The sequence below is a fragment of the Vulpes vulpes genome, chromosome 4 (genome assembly GCF_048418805.1).
Source record: "Vulpes vulpes isolate BD-2025 chromosome 4, VulVul3, whole genome shotgun sequence".
In the NCBI taxonomy this organism is placed as follows: Eukaryota; Metazoa; Chordata; class Mammalia; order Carnivora; family Canidae; genus Vulpes; species Vulpes vulpes.
Window position 1 is genome coordinate 130958371 of NC_132783.1, and position 13566 is coordinate 130971936.

Sequence of the window (13566 nt, forward strand, 5' to 3'; positions counted from 1 at the left end):
TTAAAAAAATTACTTAAGTCTATCTAGGAACAGCCTAAGGCTTTTTTTTTTTTTTTAATTGCATTTTTTTAAAAATTGCATTTCTTCCCCTCCCAGTTTTGTTGTGATATAACTGACTTGTAGACTACATAAATTTAAGGTGTACTGCATAATAACTTACACATAATGTGAAATGATTACCACAGTTAACATTATCTCATATAGATATGCAAAAAAAAAAAAGTATCTTTTTTTTTGTGTGACAAGAACTCTTAGGGTCTACTCTCAATGACTTTCAAATATACATCAGTGTTAACTATAGTCATTATGTTGTATGTTACATCCCTAGTACTTATTTATCTTATCATTGGAAATGTGTACCTTTCACCGCCTTCATCCAATTCTTCCACTACCCACTCTGGCTGTCCTTAGTGCAATTATCAGGTATGACCATCTGCTGACACTCTAGATGGAGGCTTTTCCTCTGGCGAGATTTGTTGATACTTAAGACAGTAGGATTTGAAAGAATAAATGAAAGAGTTCTCCAGAAGGTGCATATTCTTTTCATGACTTGATACCTGTTTTTGCCTGGAGTGCCCTTGTACCACTTAGTCAGTGGTATAGTTGTATATTGTTCATTGAACATTGAACAATATTGGTGCCTCTCCTGGACTCTGACGAGAATTTCCCTGTAGAGAGCATATTGTTTTTTGCTTGGTTTTTGTCTTTTCCATTAGACTATAAATTTCTTGAGTATAGGATTGCATTTTAATTCCTCCACTATTACTGTATTATACATAGTCCATAAATAATCAACCTTTGAAATGCATAGCTGAGTAAATATTTCTTGAGCATAAGTAATTGAGATCATTGGTTCAGTAATTACTTTTTGATTGCCTTCAGTGTGACGCCTGTGTGTTTTAGAACTTCTTAATGGCATATTTTTATATCATTAAGAGATTCTTAACTTTAGTTGTCACATTTTAACAGTTTGTTGAAATATATTTTCCTTTAAAAAGCTGGCTTAATACTCATAGGCTTATGGGAATTTTGAAACTGATAAGCAGATAGTATTGCTTCTCTAATTTCTACCTAGAATAACAGGCTTTAGAATTCCTTTGGTTTCTTTCTTGTCTCCAGGACAGAAATGTATTAAGCCTCCTAGCTTGTTTGGTAATTCAGGTTACCTGACTTCTTTTTTTTTTTAAGCATGGTGGTAACTCACAGTCCTTAAATAAACTCAGAAGTTAATGTTCAACTTAAATTTCCTCTCGTTTCTATTAGTTATCAAATGCGGCATAACAGATCAGACCGGAACTTAGAGGCTTTAAACAGTAATAGTCATCTATTCTCATGGTTTCTATAAATCTGGAATTCAAGAGCTTAGCTGGGTAATTTGGCTTGAGATCTCTCATGAGGTTCTTGTTAGATGCCAGCTGGGGCTGCAGGCCTCTGAAGGCTTGAGTTGGGTTGGAAGATACCCTTCTTAGATAGTTCATTCACATGGAGTCATCTAAACTTTGGTCTTATCTGTATTCTGCATTCAGTTTACTGAGCCCAGTAAATAATTATGACATTTAATGCTTGCTAATTAAAATAGGATAGAAGGCATGTGGTAACTAGCCTCCAGGGTAGCTGCCTAGCATTCACACCTTTATTTGGTTCTCTCAGTGCTTCTGTATTCAATCAGAGCTGGCCTGTGTGACCAGTGGAATGTATGACAGTCTGTAGATTCCAAGGCCAGGTCATAAATGGTATTACAGCTTCTGTATTAGTCTCTTGGATCGCTCATTCTGGGGTAAGTCAGTCAGCATGATGTGAGGATGCTCTGTGGAGAGGCTCACATAGGGAGAATTGAGCCCTCTTGACGGTAGCTCGGACCAGTTTGCCAGCCATGTGAGTGAGCCACATTGCAAGTGAATCTCCAGGCTAAGTCAAGCCCACAGGTGCTGACAGCCTAGCTGATATCTGACTATAACCTCATAATCAGTTGTTGTCTCTTGGATGTTTCAGACCCGCAGTTGATCCTAGCAGGTATCATTCAACAAATGACTGTTGATACCTTCTATATACTTAGCACTGTGTAAAAGTATTGCAGTGAATATAAAAATGTAAAAAACTAGGGCCTAAGTTTCTTTATCTAAGAGGATCAGCACTGAGATTAAGAAATTGATCCGTCACAACTTTGTAAAAACCTTTTTCTCTGCTCTTCACACCTGTAAGTTAATGTACAGTTATTAAAAGTTTGTTTTGCCAAGCCTCCTCTCAACCTTTCCTTCAAGATCAAAGTATCATGTAAATGATGATGATTGAACTTTCTGGACACCTTTCCTCATCTCATGTTAGGTGCCACGTTCTCTCCTCTTCCTATAACAGCTATAGGCCATTTTAACACTTTGTTTCGTTGTCTTTTATGTCAAGCTCTTCACATTTATTTATTTATTTGTAAATATTTAATTTATTTGAGAGAGAGAGAACAGAAATGGAGGGAGAACTGGACTTCTGAGCAGAGAGCCCAATGTGGGGCTCAATCCCAGGACCCTGAGATGAGTGACCTAAGCCAAAGGTAGATGCCTAACTGACTGAGGCACCCAAACACCCCCATCCTTATGTTTTTTTTGAATAAATGAAGGATTGGATTGGATTAGCTTTGTGATTTCTCTTTATGATGCAGAATATCTTAAATGATATTTAAAAGCGATTTATGGTTCACTTTCATATATAGTTTGATTCCTTAGAATAATCTTTTGAGATTCATGGTTTTGTCATCCTTTTCAAGATGAGAAAGTTGATGCTAAAGTAACTTGCCCAAAGTTTATAGTTAAATAATTTAAAGGTAGGAGGCAAACACAACTATACCATTAACTAATTTTGTAGGGTAATCAGTCAGTGGCAAATTGTTGTTATTTTTAGTTTCACTGTGATGTGGAAATGTAAATAGTATTGTGTATTATGGCATTGAAGCTAGATGTAAAACTACTATTTCTATTTGATCTTTTTGTCTCATTGAAAGTACAGAAAATTTTGTGGCAAAAAAAAATCAAGTATAGAATAGAAATTTACAAAATTTCATATCTAGTTTTTGTAGTTTAGTAATACCTTTTGAATTAAGTTTTTGGTTTTTTTCTTTTTTTCTTTTTCTTCCCTTTACATCACTACAAATCTCTTAAAGATCTGAGGGTCATTTATGTCTTCCTGTTCGATATACACATTCCTTCCCAGAAGCCTTACAGAAGTTCTATCGTGGTGAGTTCAGGTAGGAATTTCTTACATTTGTTTTATAAATATTTTAAAATGTGCCATTAGAAATGCTATTGAACAGAACAAGTTAGATAATATTTGGCTTAGTCATTGGCCTAACATAGTTACGTATTACTCTTTGTGGTTACTGTTATTAGCTGAGTCACAAACACCTCTACCTTTTTTCTAGTTCAACTGGAACTGCGTAGAGAAACCCTGATAAATGCCACTTGGCCTGTAATCCAACTGCAAGAAGAGGGGTTTCTCCATCAGTGAGATAGAGGCCATGTTTCTATTTTCTTAACGTTATTTACATGTTCTTAGCAGTTTGGTAGAGGTAATTAAAACTATTGGCTAAGAATAAGTGTTCATATTCTTTGACATTTTATATTTGTATCCTCTTCTTCCATCCAGAAGGCTGAGGGTTGGATTTACTCCACCATACTGAGGTTCCTGGTATCTTTATTTTACATATTAAGTGTTTCTTTTTTTTTTTTTAATTTTTAAATATTTATTTATTTATGATAGTCACAGAGAGAGAGAGAGGCAGAGACTCAGGCGGAGGGAGAAGCAGGCTCCATGCACCGGGAGCCTGATGTGGGATTCGATCCCGGGTCTCCAGGATCGCGTCCTGGGCCAAAGGCAGGCGCCAAACCGCTGCACCACCCAGGGATCCCATATTAAGTGTTTCTTAAGCAGGGGAGTGTTTTTTCATATTTCCTTCACTTAATTTGTTCAGTGATCAGGCTGTCTTGAAAAGAAGGGTGGAGGGAGTCGCTGAGATGGAGATTGTGATTATACTAGAGAGAGCCAAGTTGAACTACTTTATATTTCCTGACTTATACTAGATTTTTATAGTTTGAGAAAGTTTTTTGTCTGTTTTTTGTGAAATTAAATCTTCTTGACTTCTGGAATCATTAGTAATGATTCTAGTTTCTAGTCATTTCAGTTTGGCACCTTTACAAATGACCAGTTATTAGCTATCCAGTGGGAGTATATTTTTATATACTAATCTAGCAGAATCTGTCCCACTGGCTTTTTGCTACATCAGTTTTTGGTTTTGGAATCAATTATACTTGATTTTTTTCCTTCTATCAAAAATGTCGTTTAAGTTTTAGGTGTAATCTCAAATGCTATGAAATTTATCATTGATTTCTTTATACTGTAAAAAAAAAAAAATCATCCTTATAGAACTCTAGGGGAGGGAGTTATGTCTAATCACCCTAACACAATATTAATCTCAGAGTCCTTTTTTTTTTTTTTTTTGCTTATGTTACAATTTTATGAGTGAAATACAACTATATCTAACTCAGTATCTTAGATTTAATGGATACTTGATAAAGAATTTGACTTTAATTCATTATGTGGGAGATTTTGTACAAATACATAAGATATTTCTATTATATTTGAAAAGAGAACTAAATCTCTAAATTTCTCTTTGAGGAGGAACCTGTGGGTTTTAGGTGTTTCTGGTGTAATTTGTTTGTGGAATAACTAGTTTTTTAATATGAATTTTTTAATTTGGTGAAATTATAATGCCTAATCCTAAGTTTACTTTATCTTAACATAATTTTCCTTCACTTTCTAAGGTGGTTATGGAGGCAGCGAATCAGGTTGTACCTTGAAGGGACTGGTATAAACCCTGTTCCTGTGGACCTTCATGAACAGCAGCTAAGTTTGAATCAACATAGTAGAGCTTTCAACATTGAAAGAGTTCATGATGAAAGTAGGTAGATGGGAATTAGATGTGTTTGGGCAATATTTAGCTTTTCATTCCTTTGATTTCTAATTTCTAGAAGTAATAATTTATAATTCACTTATTTGGGCATTTTAGTACCACTGACCACACTTAAGAAAATACAGTGAACTCCTTCAGATGTAAAATGTATTATGACTAGATACTGAAATAAAAAACATATTTCCAGGAGAAATGTTTTTCTAGGGTGAGTTTAAAAACCTGTTGATTATGAAAGGATTATAAAATGTCTAAGAGAATAGTTGATATTTAAGGAAATATTTTTTTTTAAGATTTTATTTATTCATGAGAAACACAGAGAGAGAGGCAGAGACAGAGGCAGAGGGAGAAGCAGGAATAACCCCAGGACCATGATCTTGAGCCAGAGGCAGACAGATGCTCAACTGCTGAGCCATCCAGGTGTCCCTTAAGGGAATCTTAAGGAAAGATTCTTAGCTTTAATCTTTGAAATGTCAAAAAGGAGAAAACAAGCAGTAGAAATAAATGATCTAATCTGTAGAAGATTTCCTAATAATTACACTTGTATTCATATTTAAATATATATATCATAGTTACAGTTGTTGATTAAAACTTTTTTGTTGGGAAGTTTTGCATCCCAGCCTTAAGATTTGTGTTTCAGACATCTCTGTAAGCTCCTAAGGGAATATTAGTATAAGGTGATATGCAGCTTTTTTTTTTTAAGTGTTAAGATGAATTTTCAGTCTTCAGTTAACTTGTGGTTTGTAATTTAGCCATATTTTCCCACTTTTTCCAGTAATTGTAGCTTTCATGATACAAGAAGACCCTGAGATATACTAACTATCTATGGACTATATAAAAAGATACCTATTTTTTTTTTTGTTCATCCTGTGTTTCCTTTCTTGGCTAAACTTACCAGGAAAAGCTACCTTTACATATCTGCTTTGTCTGTCTTGCATGGTACCTGATTTTTATGTTCATTATTTTCAGACTTTTTCATGCTTTATATATTAGGCTGTTCTTACAGTATGTGTTCATGTCATGTTTTAAAGATGCTCGTTCTCCCCATCTGCCTCCCCAAATCATATGCATATGGATTCCTATTACTGTTTATAAAAGACTGCAGTAAGATTTTAAACTTTTAGTTAGAAATCTTACTTTATTCCTCACCAGAAGAAGGTATTGTGATCTCCAGAGATGTTTAAGATTTGGCCCTGAAATTTACCAGTGGCTTTATAAGAAAGCTGTAGATATGTTCTGTCTCTCTTTCTGATATTACAGAACATGAAGACTCCTAACTCTGGGAAACGAACTAGGGGTGGTGGAAGGGGGAGGAGGGTGGGAGGTGGGGGTGGCCGGCACTGAGGGGGGCACTTGACAGGATGAGCACTGGGTGTTATTCTGTATGTTGGCAAATTGAACACCAATAAAAAATAAATATATTATTAATAATAATAAAAAGAAAGCTGTAGATAAAAAAAAGAAAGCTGTTCATTGCTCAGATTCCCGTCTCAGATTTGCTGTTTACTTAGTTTTACAAACTAAGTTAATGTATATAGAAACAAAATCACAGAGTTATTAACTAAGTAACATCCAGTAATCACTCACATCTGATTAACGGTATTTCTAGAAAAAGAAAACATTCAAAATAAAAATAATACAAGAAAATTTCTCAAAACTTTGACACCATTCTTTGAATTGAAAGGACTCACAAGTACTTTAGCATAACTAATGGTAAAAGATTTCACACCAAGGTATGTCAGAATGCTAGGGATAAAGTAAAGCTGTAGGCTTCCAGAGAGGAAGTGTTGGTGATTGTGGTCATTATTTTATATATAAACAATCTGGAATCAGAATAATTTTTGATTTCTCAATAGTAACACTGGAAATTGCTATGCTTATTATAATAACTATTTTGTTAGTAATAATTATATGGTATTTACTTTGTCTAGGCACTATTTTAGAGTGCATTTTTGTGAGAGTGTTTTTTGTTTTTTTGATAGCTTTATTTTGTGAGAAAAAGTTGAGGAAGATTTCAAGGTATATCTCATTTTTTCTATTTAAATTCTCATCAAATTGGTAGCGAACATTTCTTAGGAACCTGCCATTTGGAATTTTGGAATAGAGGAATGGGTTTGAGATTAATAAATATGCCACCATGTTTGATCCCTGATTTAGGTTTCTAATTTAGAACAAAAGATTAGAGAGAAAAAAAATTCTAGTTTTGTTTTTGGTTTTTTTTTTTTTAAACTTTCCAACTTAAAAAAAAGAATCCTTTACTGGATTGTATTTGTGTACAAGTTAATGAAGAATACATTTTTACTACCTATATACTTCCAGGTGAAGGAAGATAGGGTTGGTTTATTGACTACTATTTTTAAATTTTTTCATCATATAAACTAGCAACTTTCTTATTTGAAAAGTTGATTGTATTAATTTGGATAAGTGAATTGATTTGATAAACAATCCCAGAATCTCAATGGCTTAACAGAATGGTTTGTTTCTAGCTTCTTTCACTGCCTGAGGGCTGTTGAAAAACTTCGAAACAGTGCCCGCCACCATCTTCTAAGGCCTCTGAGTAATGTTTTGGATCCTCTGTAGAGAAAACAGCATGGAGGATCTTAAGGGAGGTTTTAGGAGCCATGTTTGAAGCACTAATTTTCCTCATATTCCATTGGCCATTACTAGTCTCATGGGGTGTACCCAATGCAAGTAGATGTAGAAACATAGTCTAGCAGTATTGCTGTGTAAGAGATGTGTAATCTCTTATACAGCAATGGTCCCTGTCCTTAGTATAACAATTCTATATTTAAAAGTACAAATTATAATTAATTTTGTAATCCATTCTTTTGGAGAGAAAATTGTTAATTGTCCTTTTCATGTCCAATTGAAGTAGTTGCAAATGAACAATTTCATTAGTTAGATCATGTTTGGTAGTCAATTAGCATGAAAGTAAATATAAGCAGAATTAAGATGATTGTTGAGGTTTGAAGCAGTCTTTATTCTCTTGTTTGACAAAGAGTTTCAGGTGAAATTCAATAAGCACACATTTAAAGGTGCAATGTGGAGAGGAAAATTAGGATAGAGAGATTTGGAAATAGAGGCAAAAAGTCAAGACCTTATAAAAGATATGGTACAGTTTGGTGAGAAATCAGATCTATTAGTAATATTTAGTGAGTACCTACTGTTTGGCATTTGCAGGAAATCTGTGGGGAGATATAAAACAAATTCCATTAGGAATTACCTTATGTAAAGAAAAATAATTTAAACAAAAATTTTTGACATGTATGAGAATGATATACTTAGTACCAAATTAATATAGTTTCAAAAGTTAGCTTTTGTGGTCTTTAGTGCAAATTTAATTAATACATCAAATTTTTTTAATATACCCTTATGTATCAAGTTTTTACAGCTATGAGATTGAGCTGATAATGCTAGTCCATTATACAATTTAGTCAACAAGCTTTCATATGGTCTTTGGCATTATAATGACAACTTGTTATGTTTGAAAGCATAGTTGGGTCTCCTGTAGATGGTTAAATCCAAAAGAAATTAGATATATGTAATTAGTGTCCAATAAACATATAAACAGGAATGTTAACAATCATGCTAGCAAGTCAAGAGAATGTTAGATCAGTGGCCATGTTGGTAACAGTGGTGGAAAGTTTCATTAGTAAGTGTCTAATGTGTATTAGATATCTATTGCTAAATAACAAATTACCCTCAAATTTAGTATCTTAAAACACAAATATTTAGATTTCACAGAGATTGTGAAGATCAAGGATCCAGGAACAGCTCAGCTTGATAGTTCTGTTTTAGGGTCTCTCAAGAGGAGATTGTCAGGCTGTCAGCCAGGACAGCAGTATCTGAAGACCTGACTGAGACTGGAAGGTTACTTCCCAGTTCATCACATGGCCATTAATGGGAGGCTTCAGTTCCTCGCCTCTTTGTTGGACTGCTCATGAAATCCACCCCCTCCCCTGCCCCTGAGCACATGATCTGCAATGAATCTGCTATTGGTGACATTGAGAAGATGGGCTTGGCCTTTCCAGTTGGAGACAAAAGATAAAAGTAGAAGAAACAATTTGAAGGTGACAATTGCAGATTTGATCCCAAAAGCAGTGGGAATCCTTTGGAGGGTTTTGTGTGATGGAATTAGGTTTAAATATCGTCAAGGAAGATTACCTTAACTGTGCATACTTACTTATGGAGTAAAAAAGACAAGGTGGATGTTTTTTTAGGAGTCCTGAAAGGTGATGTGGCAGTGTCCTTCCAGTGCTACTATTGCTAGAAACACTTTTGAGGTTTTCTATTTGGAAAAAAAAAAAAAATCAGTTTGGCTTCCAACATGAACCATGCATGTAATTGTTGCTTAAATCCAAAGTGGCTCTCCTCTGGAAGTACTTGACTATTTCTTCCTCTGAAGCTTTCAGAGAAAAATTAAGCATGACAACAAGATTCTTATAAGATGGATAAAAATACGTCATCATTCTTGAAAAATTGTTTCAAGAATAATTAAGGTTTATTTTGGAGAGAGAAATGCTTCATTACAGATATGTTAGGTGATTTTGAGGTTCATTATGAATACTTTATGCGATTTAACTTATGTTAATATTAAATTATGGATTCTATTGAAACGAAGTATGAATATTTTAATATTTTATAAAATTTAAATCCTAACATTTCTAAAATTTAAACATTTTGTCTTGAACATTTATTTATTCTTTTTATTACGTATAGGGCCAGAGGCTTCAGGACCCCAGCTTTTGCCAGTGAGGGCACTAAATGAAGTCTTCATTGGGGAGAGTCTATCATCCAGGTACTTTTAAACTGTTATCTTCAGTTTGGAATTTAATGTTTTAGTATTTTTTAAAATATTTATTTGATTTCTACAACCTAAGAATTGGGAATAATTAATACACTATAAGTGATAGAAATGAATTATTTAATGAAATATTCCAAAACCTTCTCATGGATTTATAATACATGTTAAGAGGAAAGAAGGGTCTATGAGCAAAAGTTTGTGAAACTCTAGTTTAAACCAAGTTACCCAGGTTCCATTACTACAGAGCCTTTAATCTATCATAAAGGTGCTTCATAAACGTTTAAGAGAATGATATACTAGGCATACATTTGCAGTTGTTATAAAAATTTTATAGATAGTTCATATTAAAACTTCCTAATTATCTTAATAGTTTCCCTTAAGGCTGATTTGTTTGCTTATTTTTATCCAGCATCCAGTTAAGGGATTATGCATTGCATTTGGCAGTTTTGGCCCTTTAGAATTAAGAATAGTTTCTTAGTTCCACTGTTGTTTCATCATTCCTAATATTAATATTTTTGAATAGTCTAAACCAGTTGGTTTGCACAATATCCCTTGTTTTAGATTTGTATGATTTTTTTCTCTGCATGATAAGATTCAGACTAAATAACGTTTGGCAGGAATACTATTTGGTGGTAATTGTATCCCTAATGCAACATTATAAGCCAAGTGTATTGACAGTTTAAGATTTGTAATCATTATTAGAAAAAATTAAGGTTAATAAAGCTATTCATTGGGAGTATAAAAGTATACTATTGTTTTATTACTGATGAAATCTGTTTTGTGGGTGTTGAATAGAACTTAGGCTCAAATTGTCAGCAGAATGTTTTTTCAGAACTTTGTGTATATTAGTTACCTCTAATAAAATGACTGCCATAATGTGAAGTTAATTTAACTCTTGGCTGTCATTTAGAACTTGCCTTCTCATTTTTGTAGATGTAAGTAATTTAGGGGTGGAAAATTACAGATGAGTCTCTGTCTCACTTTGCTGCTACCAGAACTGTGTGACACTCAGAAGATCATGTGGTTGACTTCTCTAGTTTACTGAGAATTCCATGTATTCTGAAATTCTGTCTGTTGACCTGTCTTTTCATAAGTATGACGAGAAATACTTGTCTTAATTAAAGAAGATATCCATGTTTTAGCCAATGACTAACTCAGGTAGTACTGAAAAGAACAAAGCCTGATTCAGTAGAATGCTTTGAACAATGTTTTTTAGCTGTAATAATTTTGATTAATGTAATTTAAATTTATTCAGTAAAACATATTGTGTACTTGTACATGTAATACATAAGTCACTAGGGATGTAAAGATAAATCAGATAAAGGTAGTAAGTAACATCCTATTTTTTTTGAAGATGGTAAAATATACAATTTAAAAGTATTTAAAAGTAAAATTCTTTGAATCAAATAAAAATATACTCTTTAAAGAATGTAAAATGTGGGATGCCTGGGAGGTTCAGTGGTTGAACGTCTGTCTGCCTTTGCCTCAGGGCGTGATCTGGGGATTGAGTCCTGCGTTGGGCTTCCTGTGAGGAGTCTGCTTCTCTCTCTGTGTCTCATGAATAAATAAAAATCTCTTAAAAAAATGTAAAAAAAAAAGAAGTATATAAAGTGTAAATACTTATTTTAACATAGTAATAAGAGCCTTTGTTATACATAAGTTTTTTTATTTTGCTCTATATCAAGTTTGAAGCAATGTGGAAATAAATAATGGATACTTTGTAACAGAAGGCAGGAGATGTAATTCTAATTAGTGATGTAATCTAATCATGATTACTAAAAACATAGGCAGAGAGCAACAACTAAATGAAATTGGACAAAGTCTGCTTTAAACAGATGACAAATGCCATTTGCAACAACATGGAGGGACCTAGAAGATATTACACTAAGTGAAATAAATCAGAGAAAGACAATTACCTTGTGATTTCACTCAAATGTGGATTTTAAGAAACCAGTAGAAAAAAGAAACAAAAAAACAGACTTGAATGTAGAGAACAAACTGGGGGTTGGTGGGGGGAATGGATGAAATAGGGGATTAAGAGTATATCTTGATAAGCGCTGAGAAATGTATACAATTATTGAGTCACTGTATTGTATGCCTGAAATTAATATAACATTGTATGTTAATTATACTTGAATAAAAAAATAATAGATGACAAAGGTAAAAATGTTTGAGTTTATGCTTATTCTAGAGTAGCCATTTAATGGTTTATGTTATGGTTTGTGTATTTTAAAGGTTGCAACTTTTAAGAGCTTCCTACTAGTGTTGTTTTATAATTTGTACTTACTAAAAATCAGGTAACTTATAAAATGAAAGGATAACTGGGATTGATTGACAGACTTTTGGGAATTCGGTGAAATCCACTAGATTTTTAGCTTGAATATTTTTATTGTCTGAGGCAGGAGTGATTTGGTTGGTTTATCTCTTTAATAATGTCTGCTGCTGCTGCTTTTTGTGTTCTTTGAGCCTCACCTTATATCCTTACTAAGATAAGGACAGCAGTTGGTTCGCTTCCGATGCTATTGAAAAAGTTTTCACTATAGGAGGTACTAGAATTTATTTTAAAAGAATCTATGACATAGACCCTTAAGGCAGAAAGGAACTGAACACTTATTGGATCCCTGCTATGTGCCAGGCTTTGTGTATATTGCGTATATTACCACATCAGACACTCATTGCAACCCTGTGAGAAAGGTAGTTGTGTTTATCAGTGAAAAAGTTGATATTTGGAGAGTTCACTTAACTTGCCCATGATCCTGTCGTTAGTTAGCATCGGAACTGTCATGTATACCCAGTATTTCTATATTGAGGCTTCACTATGCCCTGAAAAACTTAAGTGCTTTGCTTGGAAAATATGAAGTGCAGCAATATTATTCCCGCCTCATTTATAATGTTCTTAGATTTAAGAACATTTTAAAAGCCCAATTTTTTTTTTCTTTTCTATTCTAACCTAGAATGTCTTATTCTTGGGCTGTAGCAGTGGACAATTTAAGAAGAAGTATACCCACTCTAAAGGGACTGTGAGTTTTATTGCTGCCTTAAAAAAATAATTTCCCTGAAACAAAAATTCTGAGTTGACTAATCTTGATAAACCTGCATGTGAGAATGACACTAAATTTGCTCATCATTTTGGGCTCAACACCTCTCACCTGCCTATACTTTTCTTCCTCTCCACCTGTTTCTCTTCTATCCCCACTTACCTCTAATCTCTTGTTTCCATGTGATTCTAGCATAATAGCAGCCATTCCTATAGAGTTGACTGGATTGTCTGAATGCAATAGGCTCCTAATATGCCTAAAATTCCTAATTTTCTAGGAAGACATAACAAAGCTATGAAATAGGTTAAATGTGAATGCAAGGCCTGCTATCTTTTATGAAGAATGGTAACTTCAAAGAAAACATGTAAAGGAATATTATGCCATGTAGAACCTTTATAGATTGAATTTGGCAGGATAAACTGAAAGGGCTAAAATAAGAGATAAATTATCCATTGAGTGTTACGGTGTTTGTAAACATGTCTAATAAATTATTACTACTGCAAAAGCTATATTAAGAGTTTAACTTTTTTTATTTGCTGGACAAAAACAACCTAGTGTTGATCAATGACACCATTATTTTAAGATACAGTTTTACAAAATAGGCTTTTACATGTTTCAAAAGTTTTTTGAATAATTGCAAATTTATATGTTCACAGAAAGAATAGTGTCATTTTTGCTGGTGTCAGAAAACCCATTTGATTTCATTTTTATGAACTACTCTAAGAAGTAGAAATCTTTAAAGAAATTATAATTCTAGTTTTATTCCTAGT

At 33.5% G+C, this 13566-nt stretch overlaps 1 protein-coding gene across 5 annotated transcripts in view; it reads left to right on the forward strand.

The window, feature by feature from the left end:
- NADK2 (NAD kinase 2, mitochondrial) overlaps nt 1–13566 on the forward strand; it is a 45398-nt gene that overhangs the window by 19508 nt on the left and 12324 nt on the right. For 3 of the 5 annotated variants that reach the window (XM_072757089.1, XM_072757090.1, XM_072757092.1), the window contains 3 exons: nt 3152–3235; nt 4809–4945; nt 9674–9752. In XM_072757089.1, the coding sequence (XP_072613190.1) occupies nt 3152–3235; nt 4809–4945; nt 9674–9752 (300 nt within the window). Of the gene's footprint in view, nt 1–3151; nt 3236–4808; nt 4946–9673; nt 9753–12712; nt 12779–13566 lie in introns of all 5 variants that reach the window. The other 2 variants (XM_072757088.1, XM_072757091.1) reach the window with 1 other exon arrangement.